Genomic DNA, 17,754 nt, shown 5'->3' on the forward strand with positions numbered 1-17,754 from the left:
GCTCCTCTGTCCATGGGATTCTCCAGGCAAGAATACTGGAGTGGGTTGCTATTTCCTCCTCCAGGGGATCTTCCCAACCCAGGATTGAACCCGGGTCTTTTATATCTACCGCATTGACAGGCAGGTTCTTTACCACTAGTGTCACCTGGGAAGCCATATAAATGTGGTCAAAATATTACTAGTATTTATAGTAAACATTTTTTCAGAATATTTTATTATAGCTTCTCAATTATTTTGATTTAGAAACCAAAAAATATGCTTAGTGTTTCACATAAAAAATTCATTTAGCAAATAAAATATTATTTTAGGCTAATCTTGGATTAGAAAACTTGTCTGAGTAAGTAAAAACTCTGATTTACAATTTAAAAATGAATTTTAGTACTCAACCTATTCCAAGGTTGTTTTGTATGAACCTTTAGGATTTAAATGTAATGATGCAGTGCTAATGTCAATATTATTAGCCTGATTATTAGATTTTTTTTTTTACATTACAGTTTTGCTTCATATATACGGCATAGCCAATTTTTCACCATCCTCTGCCTGAATAACCTCTGTTTTAGTGATACCTTGATTAATATATTCAGGAATGAAAATCAAAGAATCTTTGGGAGTTGTAATATGGTAACTACATATGCAATAAGGTTAACTTAAAGGCTCATGTATTTAGATTATGCTATTATGATTTCCATTACCTTGTTTTAAATGTGTAAAGCAAGACTAAAATTAATTAATTTTATCTCTTTAACTTTTAAAGGAGACATGAGGTGAAACGCAAAGAATCTATATAGTAAAAGTTTAAAAGGAGGCGAGAGATAAGAACCAGATTAAACATATAATGTCTGTATAGGGGGCAAACTGACTGTGGAATGCGTTGATTATGTCAGGAACTTCCACTAAAAGAAAGCACACAATTTATCTCTAGGCAGTTTGACAGGAAGGAAAGATGGAGACCTTTCTGATTTACGTAGCTTGTTGTCTATTAAAAAGAAGTACTTCTCTTTATTGATAAAGTTAACTTTTCCCAACTCAAAACTGAGAGAATAAATTTCATAGGCAGTAAGACATTGTTCGAGAAGGCAATAGGACCCCACTCCAGACTTTTGCCTGGAAAATCCCATGGACAGAGGAGCCTGGTGGGCTGCCGTCTACAGGGTGACACAGAGTCGGACATGATTGAGCGACTTCACTTTCACTTTCCACTTTCATGCATTGGAGAAGGAAATGGTAACCCACTCCAGTGTTCTTGCCTGGAGAATCCCAGGGACGGGGGAGCCTGGTGGGCTGCCGTCTATGGGGTTGCACAGAGTCGGACACGACTGAAGCGACTTAGCAGCAGCAGCAAGATATTGTTCTGTATAGCAGATTTACAGGTAGATATGTGCAGATAATAACCTTTTAGAAAGATTGAAGTAAAATATACATATCACAAAGCTTACTGTTTTAATTATTTTTAAGTGTACAAGTCAGTGGCATTAAATACATTCACACTGTTTTGCAAACATCTCCAGTGCCTGTCAGGAGAACTTTTTTCATGTTGCAAAACTGAAACTCTATACCCATTAAATGATAATTTCCCTTTCCCACCTGCCTTAGCTGCTGACAGCTACCATTTTATTTTTTGTCTCTGTGAGCTTAACTGCTCTGAGTACTTTATTTAAATAGAATTATACAACATTTTTCCTCTTGTGACTGACTTATTTCACTTCATAATTCAATAAATAATTCTTGTTCTTCAGGGTTTATATTTGTAGCATGTTCAGAATATTTTTCTTTTTAAGGCTGTATAATAGTCCATTCTGTGTATATACCACATTTTGTTTATCTGTTCATCCATTGATATACACTTGGATTGCTTCCACTTTTAATAGTCTTTGAAACATGTAAAATATCATGTATGAAATGAGAAGCCAGTCCAGGTTCGATGCACGATACTGGATGCTTGGGGCTAGTGCACTGGGACGACCCAGAGGGATGGTATGGGGAGGGAGGAGGGTTTAGGATGGGGAACACATGTATACCTGTGGCGGATTCATTTTGATATTTGGCAAAACTAATACAATTATGTAAAGTTTAAAAATAAAATAAAATTAAAAAAAAAAAGAAAGAAAAATCAGTATTAAGTACATTATTAATATAAGAGCAGGGAGCTATGTTAATCTTTAGTAAAGGCATTTCTATAGGAAGTCAGAGTAGTACAGTCCAGGAATTCAACTTTTTAGAAACCTGACTCAATAGAGTGATAAGCTTAGTTGAGGTCTAGAGCAGTGCTATTCAGTAGAAATACAATGTGAGCCTCAAATATAGGTCATATATGTATTTTTAAATTTTCTAGTAGCCACATTAAAAAAAGAGAAAGTTTTTTTTTTTTCTTGTATCTTTATTTGAGAATTATTTGAAAATTTAGCTGTTTTAGAATTTTGCCAACCATAAATGAGTTTTTGTATTCCATCAACTGCAGGGCCCATAATGAGGCTTTGTACTTAGTATGATGTCTTTCATCTTTGGCCTTTGAAACGCTTTATAGGCCTTAATTAATTCTTTGTTTTTCTTTTTTTGGAGTATAATTATTTTACAACATTGTGTTAGTTTCTGCTGTGCAGAGTGAATCAGCTATATGTATACATATATCCCTTCTCTCTTGAGTCTCCCTCCCACCTGCTCCATCCCACTTCTTTAGGTCATCACAGCACTGAGCTGAGATCCGTGTGCTATATAGCAACTTCCCACTAGCTATGTTTTCCACATGGTAGTGTATGTATGTCAATCCTAACCTCCCACTTCGTCCCACTCTCCCCTCCCCACTGTGTCCTCAGGTCCTCTCTCTAAGTCTGCATCTCAGTTTCTACCCTGCAAATAGGTTCATTGGTACCATTTTTCTAAATTCCATATATATTCGTTAATATATGATACTTCTTTTTCTCTTTGTGAGTTACTTCACTCTGTGTGACAGACTCTAGGTCCATCCATACCACATAAGTAAAGTTAATTTTAATACTATATTTTTATTTAATCCACTTTATGTATATAAAACACTTGAACATACTCTTGATATAAAGATGATTGATGAGATAGTTTGCATTCTTTTTTTTGTACTAAAATCTTCTAAACATTTCAGTTTTTAAATATTTTTTTCTATTTCATTTCATTTTCTGTTTTTATTTCAATTTCTAAACATTTCAATTCAAGCTAGCCATATTTCATTTGCTTAATAGTGACATGTGGCTAGTGGCTAGTGTATTGGACATTGCAGTTCAAAAGGAGTTAATAATTACTGTATTTGCCAGCCCTCCTCTATTTATGGTGTTACAGTTTTTTTCTGTAAAGTACAATTTAGGTCTCACAGGCTTTTACGCTAGTTTTAAAATCAATTACCACTCATGAAATGATGAAGTATTATATAAATTATTTGTGATAGCTCAATTATTAGTAAGTGGTTTTCCTCAACTCTGAAATAATGAAGAGAAACATTGTAAAAATAATTTTTACTGAGGGTAATTGAGATGGTCTGACTTTGTGATGAGGCTGCCTTGAGTTTGAGAGCCAGAGAATGGAATTTGGGGAGAACTGGAGAGTGGGAAGATTTTTCTGGAAAGAGTTCATAGCTAATGATGAGTAGTTAGAATCTTTGCATTCCTACCATCTAAATGGTCTTATTTTATTTCTTTATCTTGCATTAGCAGAGAGCAGTGAGATTGTTTGGAAAGTGAGCACAGTATTTAAGTATTAAAATGGTAAGGAAAGTAGGTCAAGAAAGCTAATTATCACCTGATAAGCATTACCTATTCTTGCAGAAAATCTCCAAAAGATAATTAAAGGGCAGAATCTTCTGCTTCTTGTTTAGTGCATCAACTGCAAGCAGTTGTGGCTCCTATTGCAATATATATTTGATATTGCTCATCCTGCCATTTGCTAACCTCATTTTTTATTTAGATAGTCAAGTGAAATTAGGATGTCAGAAGACTACAGATGGAATCAGAGTCTCTGCTGTGCTTTCAGTCTGGCTTTAGCTTACAGTGTAGACTGAATGGAGACTTCTAGGCTCTCAACCATCTGCTGCTTCCTAGCAGTGTGCTAAAATCATGTGTCTATACTGCTTCTTTGAAATATAAACGCTGATAATCATACCACTCACTTAACTAAAAGTTCTGAAAGAGATCAGGAGATGTCCCTCCATTAACAGAGACAAATCATTCTCCAGCAGAACATGATTATCCAGTCCATCTGTTTAAGCAACAGAAAACAGGTAGACAAGCAGTTAATTTACTTAGACCAACAATCTGCTTCTTAATGTATGCTACATTAGGGACACTCATGCACATGTGTCCCAGGAGGCATATGCTAAAATGTTCTTGGTAGCATTGTTTGGAATAGTCAAAAAAATGTCCACCAACAGAAAATAGATAAGTTGTTGTAAATTGCATTAGAATATCTGATGGCAGTGAAAATAACTTTGTATGCACATACACACAAACATCAGGCTTCGTCAAAAGAGGCCTTATTTCTTATTCTCTAAATCAAAGTGGGCCCAGGGTTGGGAATATAAAGATACCCTAGCTTAGATGAGCAAAAGGGAAGAAAGAAGGGGAAAAAAATTCCCATAACTGGAAAACCTCCAGTTTTGGTGTTATGTCTCAAAACTGAGAATCACAGAAACAATCACAGTTAGCCAGTAAATTCACAGTATTCTTGGACATTCTAAAATTTCCAAAGTGAATACAGCCTTTGTCTGTATCAGTCTGGCCAGTTCCATCTCCTTAAGCATCACCTGTTCAATTGATTTCTCTTAAATTTGATTTAGATAAATTTAATACTATCAGTGCTTAGATAAATCAAATTTCAATGTTGATTTGATATTAAATTTATCCTAATTTTTAAAAAGAAGCCTGAAGAGTGCTAATTTTTAACCAATTTGTTCATTTCTTAAGAAAATTGGATAGCAAAGATTTTTGGTCTGATATAAATGTGTGTCTTCTTTTTAGGCCTGTGATTTTTCAATGCAAAACAAAATTTAAAACTTCTTATAATAGTATTTAGCAGGAGAAAAGAAGGAGGGAACTATAAATTATAATAACAAATACAAATAAGTAATTTATTAGGTTTCATTATTTTCTGTTTCTTCAGTGGTTTTTGGCAAATTTCTCATATCAAGAAGCACTTTCAGACACACAAGTTGCTATAGTTAATATTTTGTCCTCAACTTCTGGTAAGAAATTTGTCTTATCTGTATTATAACTTGAGGCCTATTTCTGATATATATGTGTACATATAAATATTTTTATCTTGTTATAAATTATTTCATTCTTTTTAACATATATTAATGTATTATAACTATTACTTAATCTTAAACTTTAGTACCATAGCCTTGTACTGTTTATATTCCTTCTAATGCTTTACAGTATTTTCTATGCAACAAAAATACATTGTATATAAAGTTTTATAGGCTGACCCTTTGTATTGTAGCTGTCTTTCTTTTCACATATTCTTTCTAAGGATATTTTTTTCGACCCTTTGGCTAAATGTGGTTGCTTATTTCAGATATATAATTTGCTCTATGAAAGGTGTTTTATATATTTTTAAAATTGAATCAACTTCCAGGTCTAGAAGATAAAAAAAGTATTTTTGAGCTGTAAAAATAACTGTAGCACACATACTTGATTATGATGAGGTCAGAATATTACTGTGAATGCTGAGATTAACTCTCTTAGTAGTTTTAAAATAAATAGGACTGTACTTGATCTGTATTGGTGAGATAAACAGTTTAATTTGGAGACTGTTTCCTTGTATGGTCTTTGAACATTTCAGCCTAGGTAACTGTAGTCATATTCTTAGTCATTTAAAAATGACAAGATTTAAAAGTTAGGTAATAAGTAATTTACTTATTTAAACAATCAAGTTGATAATAAATAATTTTAACAGTATTTATTTAAGCGAATGTATCTTTCTTTAAATCTTTTTCTTTCCACAGGACTTTTTACCTTAATCCTTGCTGCAATGTTTCCAAGTAACAGTGGAGATAGATTCACTCTTTCTAAACTTTTAGCTGTAATCTTAAGGTAAGAATATAGTATAATAGCTAGTTTGTTCTTCTTAAAAATGCAGTGTTTAAAGCATTTCTGGTAGTGATAGAGGAGGGTTTATATTATAATATCATATATAGGCAGAGAAAGAGGAAGATAAAAGAAGGTTTTAAATGAACATCAGCTCTGCATCACATCCTTGGCTAGTTTTAGTTTTTAAAACCTTCTTAGGGAGCATAACTGAAGGGAGGATCTTTGGTTCCCATTCATGAGACTGTGAACTTAACTAAGTATTGTACTGACATTCACATGCAGTTGTCTCTGATTGTCTCAGCCTTAATCTTTTAGTTATTTTCTGTATAAGCCATCTGGCAATTTTGTATTACTATTTGTAATGTAATACATAAGTGCCATTAGTAACTAATTTAAATCTTTTATTTTTATTTACCTTTGTATTTATTTGTCTTGTCTTCCCTAGGAGATTTTAAACCATTGAAGACTAAATCCTTGTTTTCTGCTTCTTTGTGTTATCAAAGGCCTAGCATAGGGCTTTGCTTACAGTCAGTATTCAAATAGATATATTGATTTGATGAAACTCTTGTTTTTGTAAGAGAAAATCAGAAATCAGAGAAGGTACCAGAATAATTTACCAGAAAGATTAGTGTTTTTGAGCTATCAGAGCTGGCTTTGAATCAGAGCTCTGTTTGCCCCTGGTCATTTCCTCTTAACTCTCTGAGAGGATTTCCTTGATGGCAAAATGATGATAGTATCATCTAATTTACAGTTTTGTTTTAAAGTTTGGAAGGATGTATAGGAAAAGTGATTATAATAGAGACTGGTTCTTGGCAGTCACAAAGTGGTGTTTCTCTCTTTTAGATACAAGGGTAGATTGACAGTGGTAGTTTTCATGGGCAGTCTGGTTGAGCCAACTGATTTACCATTTAGACTTCATGGATGCTAGGAATTTATTCTTTTACATGACTGGCCCATGATTTAGCCAGACGAATTTTTACACTAGGAAAATACAGTATATTTATATTAGGGAAGTAATGAGGTTTATCCAGCTTTGTTCACAATTCATGCCTATTTCTAACTGTTCTTTGTGTTGTCTTAATAAAAGTAGAAAGATGCACAGAAATAGAAAGACAATATAAGGCTCCGTGAGGATGGGAATCACATCTCTCTTGTTCATTGCTTAACCCAAACTATTGCTCAATAAGCAACAGTTGAATGAAGAAATAACCTCTGATTTCTCTGCCTCCTTTATTTGGTCTTATTTTATCCATTAAAATGATGGAATTATTTATTTAAATATTTAAGAATAATTTTACTGTTAATTTTGATTTTACCTGGTGGGTTAGTGATAAAGAACCTACCTGCCAATGCAGGAGATGCAGGTTTGATCCCTGGGTAAGGAAGATCCCCTAGAGTAAGAAAGAGCAACCCACTCCAATATTCTTGCCTAGGAAATACCATGGACAGAGGAGCCTGGTGGGCTGCAATCCATGGGGTTGTACAGTCAGACAACTTAGTGACTAAACAACCATAACAATATCAAGAGTTATTACTATTGCTAGGTTTATATGGGTTTAATACATGTACATTTCAAAAAAAAGATTGAAGGAGGGATGACAAATTGACTTTTTCCTAATTGAAAGGCAGAAGATAAGCATAGCAAGTTAAGAACACTAGACTCTGGAAGTAGACTGCCTGCGTTTCAATCCCAGCTATGTGATTTTGGTCAAGTTACTTCATTTTTTTGTGCGTTAGTTTTCTCATGTGTAAAATGGGAATGGTAATGATTAATAATACCTTCCTTATAAGGTAATGTCAGTCATTTTATGTGGATTAAATGAATTAATACAAATACAGCACTTATAGTATACTGATATTGCTGCTGCTAAGTCGCTTCAGTCGTGTCCAACTCTGTGCGACCCCACAGACAGCAGCCCACCAGGCTCCCCCATCCCTGGGATTCTCCAGGCAAGAACACTGGAGTGGGTTGCCATTTCCTTCTCCAATGCATAAAAGTGAAAAGTGAAAGTGAAGTCGCTCAGTCATGTCCGACTCTTCACGACCCCGTGGACTGCAGCCCACCAGGCTCCTCTGTCCATGGGATTTTCCAGGCAAGAGTACTGGAGTGGGGTGCCATTGCCTTCTCCGATACTGATATTATTCAGTATTAATTAAATCATGAATTCTTTGATGGTTTGACCTAAAGTTAAGATTAGTCTTTATTACTTGTAAATAACTTTGATCTTTATGATTAGTCTTTTAAAGGAATTTATTATGTTACTCATCAGTAATGACGGTTATTTCTCATAGCATTGGAGGTGTTGTGCTGGTAAATCTGTCAGGATCTGAAAAGTCTCCTGGAAGAAACACAATAGGTAAGTGTCTGACTCTGAATTCTTCCTGTTAGAGTATACAAGAAAGACCTGTGCATATCATTGTGCGTGTGCACATACACACACGTGCATGCATATGCACACATGTGCACACAGATATACACGCAGAGGGTGGGCACTAAAAAGGCTTTTATTAAAAAAGTTTTTCCTTTGGAAATAATGTAAGAAAATTAAAAAATAGAACACAGAACTCTCATATAACCTTCACCCAGATTCTCTTAACTGTTTATAACATACATAACTACAGTATAGGTTTAAAAATCAGGAATTAACAGCGATTACAGTCATTTTTATTTAGTCTGTAGGTTCTTTTCAAATTTCACCATTTTTCCCCACTAATGTTCTTCTTCTGGTCCAAGATCATTTGTTGTGTTTAGGTATCATGTCTCCTTGGTTTTCTTTAATCTGTGACTATCCCACTGTCATTTTTTGTCTTTCATAACTTTAATATTTTTGGAGAATACTGTCTGCTTTTTTTTGTAGAATGTCCTTCAATTTATTTTTCTGGTATTTCTTTATGGTTAAATGAATATTGTGCGTTTTTGGCAAGAATACCATGGAAGTGATACTGTGTCCTGACAAATCCATCATATCAAGAAGGCTCATGATATTTATTTGTTCTATTACTAATGACATTAATTTTAAAGTGATGTCTGTCAGGTTGCTCCAGTGTAGCTCCTAGTTTTTCCCTTTGTAAGTGATAAGCATCTTGTTAGAGATATGGAGACTATACATATATCCTGCCCATCATGCTTGCAGCCACTAATTTTGTTATTCTCTTCTGATTCTTACCTGAAACAATTACTACTATGGTAAACATTTAGTTTTTGATCCATTGTTTAGATTTAACAGAAGAATCCAGTTTCCTTGGTTTCCTTCTGTATACTTTCTTTAGATATTTAAAGTCCATTGAATAGAATAATGCTTTCTAAGCTATTCCTGGATAGTGCCCAGGGAGCTGTGCCTCTTGAACTGTCTTAGCTTCTTCTCACCTAGAGCAGCTCTGTATGTTTAAAACAATATATGTGTTTTGTGTGTGAGATTTTGTTGACAGGCTATCCTTTAATAGCAATAATAAATAAATGAAACGTTGAACTTTTGGATAATTGATTTAAAGTATTGAATGTGGTCACTTGGCAAATAGCACCTTATTATAGCTGTTTTTAAAGGCTTACTTAAATGTTTTTGAGAGTGAGTTAATATATTAAAGAGAATCAATATTCATTACGCAGGAAGGAACTGCTAGTGCTACATTATGTTAGATATTTTAGAACATGAAAAAGTATAAATTATGTGTTTGTAGTTGTCAAGAAGTTTTTTCTTTTAATCAATATATATGATTGACAAAATGAAACTCCTAGAGAATAAAATCATACTAGATTCAACTGTAGTAAGTATTAAATTGTCTAAAATAGAAGACAAGTAGGATGGAAGTTTAGTGGAGTAGAAAGAGGATGCTTGGTGACAGTGTGGGACTTTAAAACAGTCTTGAAAATGGTGGTAGAATGTGTATTAAAATGATACATGGCGGGGGGCGGAACAATATAAATAGCCTAGAGTGGGAAGAAAACATTGTTAAGTTGTCTATGTCAGGTCTCAAAATTGTTTATGTACGGGAAGATAGGAAGTATGCACTTCAAAATTAAATACCAAAGTGTTGGTATTATAACATGTGTAACTGATTGGTTAAATCATCAAGGTGAATGATTTTGTATTTGTTGGTTTACACTTTAAAGTCCTTCCTGTATTCCTGGAGGACATGGAAAAGGTGGGTTATACTTTATCTTTTCATATTTGAATGGTACTCATTTCTTGAAATAGGACCTGACTGTGTCAGATTTTAATTAAATATGTGTTGAATGAGTTCGTGAACAAATACTTTATTATATTGACTTTTACAGGTTCCATTTGGTCTCTTGTTGGAGCCATGCTCTATGCTGTTTATATTGTTATGATTAAGAGAAAAGTAGACAGAGAAGATAAGTTGGATATTCCAATGTTCTTTGGTAAGAATATGTTTAACTTGTTGAGACTATGTACTCTGAATGATTAACTTAGGGTTTTGTTTTTGTTTTTTGGAGGGAGTAGGAAAGGTTCCCTTCCCACTCCCCCATGTAATTCTTTAAAATCATTAGACTTTAAAGATTATGAAGTCCACTCTCAGTGTTTTTCTCTTATCTTGTTCTGCATAATTGTGGACCTGGAGGAAATGTTCACTCTCTCAATGTGAGGTAAAAGAAATTCTAACATACCTTTTTCAAATTAATATATTTAACCTGGAAATCAGATATTTTCCTCATTGATATCACTGGTTATGCTGTTATAAGCATGTGAGGGTTTACCTGTTGTATTATACATTTTGCCATTTTTGAATTGTTAGAAGCATAGAATTGGGGAAACTGCCCCAAAATGATGTCTAATACTATTTCTGTCTATGAGCTAATTTTTACTAAAAATTGTAGGTCATTTGCACTGTAAGACTCAGACTCTTTTATGACATAGATTTTTTAAATTACCCAATTACAGTTTCAGGCATCAATTCTTAATTTTGGTAAATGCCTAATATAATTTATAAATTCTTATTTGCCTGAAATGAGCTCAGTAAAGAAGTCTGATATCTAGGATTACAAAAGAAGAGTACATTGACATGATATGTTCCAAACGATATCTGAATATCAATAGATAATGGAGCCTAGGGATGAGAATTCAAAGTACTCTAGCTGTTGTAACTTCTTTTATCTCATAGTCATCTGAAAATGAGATTAGACTAGGTTAGTAGCTGATTTATTAAGGATCCTGGGAAGATTGGAAGGAAGTGGAGTTGAATGTGTGAGTTTGGTTCCCAGACTGCTCTGCTGCTTCTACTGAAGCAATTCTGCTTTGTTGTTTTTTTAGCATTATAAATTAATTTGTAGAAATGATTTTTCTACTAAAAGTAGTTTGAATATCTGCACCTAATGATTAACAAAAATAAAATCTTTGAAAACCCACCAGACTGGGTGATCACTCAAGTTGCTTTCAAGTAGAGAATTCCTAAGTATACCTTAAATATGAAGATAATTTTAATGACGTCTTATTTTGAAGTCATAGCAAAGTCCATCTGGAATGGATTGAAATGTTAATATTTTGCAGTTTTTTTTTTTTTTTTTTTTAAGATTGGCAGCTTTGAAAGAAAAATTGCTTTCTTTACTCTTGCTGGAGAGTATGTGTAGACATATGCCGTGATATGTAAAGCAATATGAATTTGACCTGGGCTTTAGAATAGACAGAATTAGAGAAGAAGTAGTTAGAATTGAGATGTGGAAAGTTCTTTGGGCATCACGGTGTGAGCAGAGCATAGCAGGAAACAGTGAGTAGATCCAGTGTGCTGGAGCATTCAGTTGAGGAAAGAGGAGAAGCATATGAGGCGTATGAGAATCTGCAGAACCAGTGAAGTGATTTGAACCTTTCATCTCTAGATCCAAAGGTTGTCACTTCATGTGGAATTTCACAGGCTTCAAGTTCAGGGAACAAAAAGAGATCTGCTTCCTGATAATGTCAAAGTGAAAGTGAAAGTGAAGTCACTCAGTCGTGTCTGACTCTTAGTGACCCCATGGACTGTAGCCTACAAGGCTCCTCCATCCATGGGATTCTCCAGGCAAGAATATTGGAGTGGGTTGCCATTTCCTTCTCCAGGGGATCTTCCCAACCCAGGGATCAAACTCTGGTCTCCCGAATTGCAGGCAGACGCTTTACCCCAAAGTTTGGTGTTTTAAGTACAATGATTTTTTAATGTTATACAAGCCTTTTGTGTGTGTTGTTTGTTTTTATTTTTATCACTAGGTATCTTAAGTTGGTTTTCCTAGAAGCAGAATATGAGACAGTAATTTGGTGTGCTAGATTCATGGAAGGGGTGCTCTGCAGGAAAGACTGACAAGCGAGTGAGATAAGCAGAATAGAGAAGGGGCAAGAACCATGTGATCTCTGGTGCAGCTGAGGCTTGGCCAGCTTGTTATAGGTCCCTGGGCAGGGAGCATAGGGAGAGCAGAGGCAGTCCTCAGAATTGTCCTAGCCTAGAGCCGTTAGGATTTGGCTGCAGAGGGTGTGGAGTGGGGAGAGGGTGGGATCTTTTGGGGAAAGACAGACTTGGTCACTCACTCTCCAAGACAGTTCTTCAGAGAAGGCAGGTACTGTAAGTCTTAGTGGCAGATAGAGAGTGGGCATTCCCTCCCTATTACAATTTAACTAGGCATCCTAAATACAAGTTTATTATTTAGCAGCAAATATAAAATATATATCTACTGTAATTTTCTTTTAGGAAAGCTCTATAATTACCTTTGGATCTCACAGTGAAATTGTGATGTTAAACTGTATGCTAAGTCACTTTAGTCATGTCCGACTCTGTGTGACCCCATAGACGGTAGCCCACCAGGCTCCCCTGTCCCTGGGATTCTCCAGGCAAGAACACTGGAGTGGGTTGCCATTTCCTTCTCCAGTTAAACTGTATAGAAAGTCCAATAAAAACTACTATAAAATTATAACATTTGTGTCTTTATATTTTCATGTGTGTAGTCATATATAAGCTCACATTTCTATATTTAAAATAACAGCATTTGTTAACTGTTTATTCATGCCATGTACTGTGTTGTATTTTTTTCTAATCTTCCTAGTAACCTAATTAAATGTTATTTTATACTTACAGATTGGAAAACCGAGGTTTGCAAGAGGTTAGCATGTTGCCTAAAGATTATAGTAGTAGTGAATGGTAGAGTGGGATTGGATCCCAGGGCAGTCAGACTGCACTTACCCACTAAATGTTATACCCATCCTTTACACATAGTCCATGTTTAGTTCATATTTACATAGCTATCTGTATATGTATGTAATCTCACAGACTAGCTTATGAGCTCTAGGAAGGCAGGAAACAAGAATTTTATCTTTTTTTAGAACCTTCCTCCATTATCCCTAGCATAGCATGGGTGCTTTAAGCATAAATACAGATTGAATCAGAGAGTAAACAGTGTATGTAGTTCATCGTAATAATTTGTGCTGAACACGTGCACACATAGATATGCACGAGTTATTCCTTTTACGTTCCAGGACACTGTATTATCATAATCTGATGTTGACAGCCAATCTTTTTGAATCATTGTAAATGTTTTTTCTTCAGTAGTTGCTCTATGCAGTAGGGATAGTTGAACCTTGAAGACTCTGTGATCCCCAGTCGCTTGATAAAGTTTTTGCTTGTGTTCATCTCTCCATAGGACTTACTTAAAAACAAAAGTAACAGAACTTTCAGTTAAGGAAACCTAATGAAGCTCATTATAGGAAACCTAATGTTTTCTGATTGTAGAGTTGCAATTTTGAAAGATTGAAATAAATCACAGTTACTAACTTTTTGTCTCTTTTATACGTGTTTAGGTTTTGTAGGTCTCTTTAATCTGCTGCTCTTATGGCCAGGTTTCTTTTTACTTCATTATACTGGATTTGAGGACTTTGAGTTCCCCAATAAAGTAGTGTTAATGTGCATTGTCATTAATGGCCTTATTGGAACAGTGCTCTCAGAGTTCCTGTGGTTGTGGTATGTACTGTTTATTACCCTGTGATTTATTAGTTATGAATTTATTGACTTTTGGCTAGTTTAAGCATTTCTATATTTTCTGTCTTCTGATGGCCCTTCCTATGTACTTTCTCAGCTTATATACTTACAACGTAATACAGTAACTCCATTAGAGCAGGAACTGTTTTAATTTTTTTAAATTTCTGTGTTCCCATTGCATAGACTAGTGGCTTGCATATAGAAGTTCATAAATCTTTGTTGAATGATTAGATGAATATGAATGACCTATATTTATAGAACTGTTTTATAAAGTAGAGTGTTACGCAGATTAATGGTATCATTTTCTAATGGACACTCACACTTAGGAGATGTGTATCCCAGGTATGCATACGTGAGTTCTAAGTGAGAATCTGGGAACTTTGCTTATTCAGGAGTCTTTGAAATGTCTGTTTGATTGTTCAGATTTTTGTTTATTCTCAGGACTTTTCATATGAGTGAGGCAGATATGTAAACCCTAATCTTTAGGGTTTGATTAATTTGAGGTTTTAACATACTTTGATGTATCAACTATGTTGATATGTGGTAATAATCTTAAAATATTTTGAAGATAATATCTTATATAGTGTTTTAGAAAACCTTCAAATATAGAGTTTAACACTTAGTTCTATTCCCATCTAATAGAAACTTAGAAACACAAATTGTACTTAAGCTCCTGACTGAATTTTATTGCATACCATTTAAACTACTGATTAGTTTTCCCTTGCAAAAGACTGCAACAAAAATAGCCTTTTCCATGAAGTCTTGCTTAATATGCTACCTGCACTTGTCTCCCCTCTCCAATTAAGGAAGTATCTTTTTCCTTGATGTCCTCCACTCTCACTCCCTTTTATGTAGTACTTAAAGGTTTAGTTTATATTGTAGTAATTCATGTAGTTGGGTTTTCCTGGTAGCTCAAACAATAAAGAATCTGTCTGCAGTGCAGGAGACCCAAGTTCAATTCCAGGGTCAGGAAGATCCCCTGGAGAAGGGAGTGGTTACCCAGTCCAGTAGTCTTGCCTGGAGAATTCCAAAGACAAAGGAGCCTGGCAGGATACAGTCCGTGGGGTTGCCAAGACTGAGCATGAGGTCGTTAGACTGAGTAATACACACGCACACAATGTATGTAATTATCTTAAATTCCTTTGTTGATCTAGAACCCTTTGGTATCAAAATCTATTTTCTCATTTTGTACAAATTATTTTAGGTGCTTTTTTTTTTTTTTTTAAACCAAAAGGACTTACCTTTTTTATGTATTAATATGTATCATATGTCTTGTTCTTTTATCCTATCACTTCTTTTGTTATATCGTTTCTCCTGCCTCCTTCCACTCTTGGTTCTGAGCTGATGAAACTACTTACTGGTGATGTTTTGAGTGTTCTTGGTTGAACCATAGAGAATTGTTGATTTTCAGCCATTTTTGATGGCTGTTTGAGAGGGTTCAATGCAGTGAACCCTATGCTTTAAATGATTATTCACTCACTGTATTTTAATAGAAGTTTATATTCTGTACTATTCTAAGTTTAGTTTAAATTAGAAAATTTCAAAGCAAAGAGTTCTTACATATTTGAAAGAAATAATTTAAAAAATTTTGGATATTGGACTAGAGAAAGGTTTAGCATGGTTCGTATTACATTAAGACTTAGAGTAAACATGGACAGTGCCACTTTCAAATGTTAAAATACTCATTCCTTATTGAGAGTTTTATTTTTAATAAATATATAGGATAGAGTTTCATTATGCCAGCAGATTTTAATGTAGGCTTTGAGGATGAATAAATACAAGTTGTGACATATGTAAGCTCTCTAATGTGAGCATTCTAAGTTTGCACCCTTGGAAAATTTTACTCAAATAATAAAATAACATGTTTTGAAGTATTCTTTTTTATATTTAACTTTTTTAAAATTTAAAAAATGTACAAAATGGATTATAATGAAAAAATAATCTTTGTCTTCTACCCCAAATTTTCATTTCTTTTTCTCAAAGGCAACCACTGTTAATTTCTTAGCCTTCTACCATACAAAATTATCTGTACATACAGAAGTGTGTATCAATCTCTTGATCTCCCCCCTCCAATTTGTTTTATTTTTAACATGAAAACTATGGATATCATTCTTTACTTTTCTTTGTTCCCACAAATTGTTGTCATGTAAATCCTTACATATCAGCCACTAGATTCATTTTTTTAAAGCCTGTGTAGTATTCTAATCTGTTATGCTCCAATCTGTTATGTAACATAATGCATAGAACATAATGTGTTTTACCAGTTCCTTCTTGAGAGATGTTTTTGCTTGTAGTCTCTTGCTTTGAAAGTAATATGGTATTAAGCATCCTTATATTTTTGCATATACACGTAATTATTCTATAGGATAAATACTGAAAAAAACTGAATCAAACACATGGACTTCTGATTCTGATAAAGAGTTACAAAATATCCTCCACAGAAGGAACACAGTTTATATTCCCAACTGTGTATTTGAATCTTTGTTGTTGAAAAAACTGAACACTCAAAGTCATATATTATGATCAAAGCTACCTGGGCTGGATTTTTCAGGACTTCAAAAAAGTTTTATTTTTCAGATATACTTCTATACTCAAGCACTTAAGAATACTTTTAGTAACAATTCAATAGCAGTAAGTTAATCTGTAATGGAACAAATTTCATGTCCCTTAAATTCTAGGTGTTATTGTAACTCAAAACAACTATAAGAAGCATATCTATATGTTTTATATAATTTTATATCTTAAAAATAATTAAATCAGAAGTCATAATCTACATGTATGATGATTTTTTTCTTTTAGGAAGGCAAGATTATGTTAACTATAAATAGACAACTAACTTTAGCATATATATAATCATGTACGGAGTAGCATACTAAAGATTTAAAAGTGCAGTTGTAAATTTTTTTGGAAATTAGAGATGTGTACTTGTCACTCATTGTTTATTTAAAAAAATTTTTCAAGTGCACCATTAGCTCCATATACTGTACTGCTAGTGTAGATGTGAGGTTATCCACCTAGTCCTCTGTCTCAGCATTTCCTGAAGTGTCCTGAATGGATAATAGATCAAATGAATTCAGCCATCAGCTAAATTGGGAAACCTGCTATAAGTCAAATGGGTTTTTTAATACTTCATCTCAGACTCGGTCTGATGTTACTTTGCATTATGAATTTCTAAGAACAAATGTATTTTAAAAACCCAGGATTTCCCTGGTGGTCCAACAGTTAAGAATCTACCTTCCAATGCAGGCAGTGCGTGTTTAGGATCCCTGGTCAGCAAACTAAGATCCCAAATGTTGTGGGGCAACTAACCCCACATGCCACATCTAAAGACCAGCCCACGTGCTGCAACGAAGAGCCTTCGAGCCACAAAGAAAGATCCCACATGCCACAACTAAGACCTGACACAACCAAATAAATAATTAAAAAAAAAAAACCTCAGGGAATTCCCTGGTGATACAGTGGCTAGAACTCAGTGCTTTCACTGCCAGTCCCAGGCCTTGCTTCTGGTTAGGGAACTAAGATGCTGTAAGTTGTGCGGCCAAAAAAGAAAAGACCAATAATAATTTTTTAAACCCAATATTTGATCCCCAAATACTCTTTTCACAGAGAAGCTTATGAATTGCGGGCTATCCCTTGAATTCTCTTTACCACATTGATAAGAACTAATTGTCCAGCCTCTGTTGAACACTTAAAGTGACATACTTTATCAAGAGATCAGTTCAGTTGCTCAGTCGTGTCCGACTCTTTGCGA

General features: G+C 34.4%; 1 protein-coding gene across 1 annotated transcript in view; it reads left to right on the forward strand.

Annotated features, from left to right (window-relative positions):
• SLC35F5 (solute carrier family 35, member F5) overlaps positions 1-17,754 on the forward strand; it is a 40,227-nt gene that overhangs the window by 13,541 nt on the left and 8,932 nt on the right. The window contains exons 8-12 of the mRNA XM_010853615.1: positions 5,122-5,203; positions 5,966-6,053; positions 8,343-8,407; positions 10,327-10,431; positions 13,826-13,985. Coding sequence (XP_010851917.1) covers positions 5,122-5,203; positions 5,966-6,053; positions 8,343-8,407; positions 10,327-10,431; positions 13,826-13,985 — 500 coding nt within the window. The remainder of the gene's footprint in view (positions 1-5,121; positions 5,204-5,965; positions 6,054-8,342; positions 8,408-10,326; positions 10,432-13,825; positions 13,986-17,754) is intronic.

Source organism: Bison bison, unplaced genomic scaffold (assembly GCF_000754665.1).
Source record: "Bison bison bison isolate TAMUID 2011002044 unplaced genomic scaffold, Bison_UMD1.0 scf7180017864330, whole genome shotgun sequence".
In the NCBI taxonomy this organism is placed as follows: Eukaryota; Metazoa; Chordata; class Mammalia; order Artiodactyla; family Bovidae; genus Bison; species Bison bison.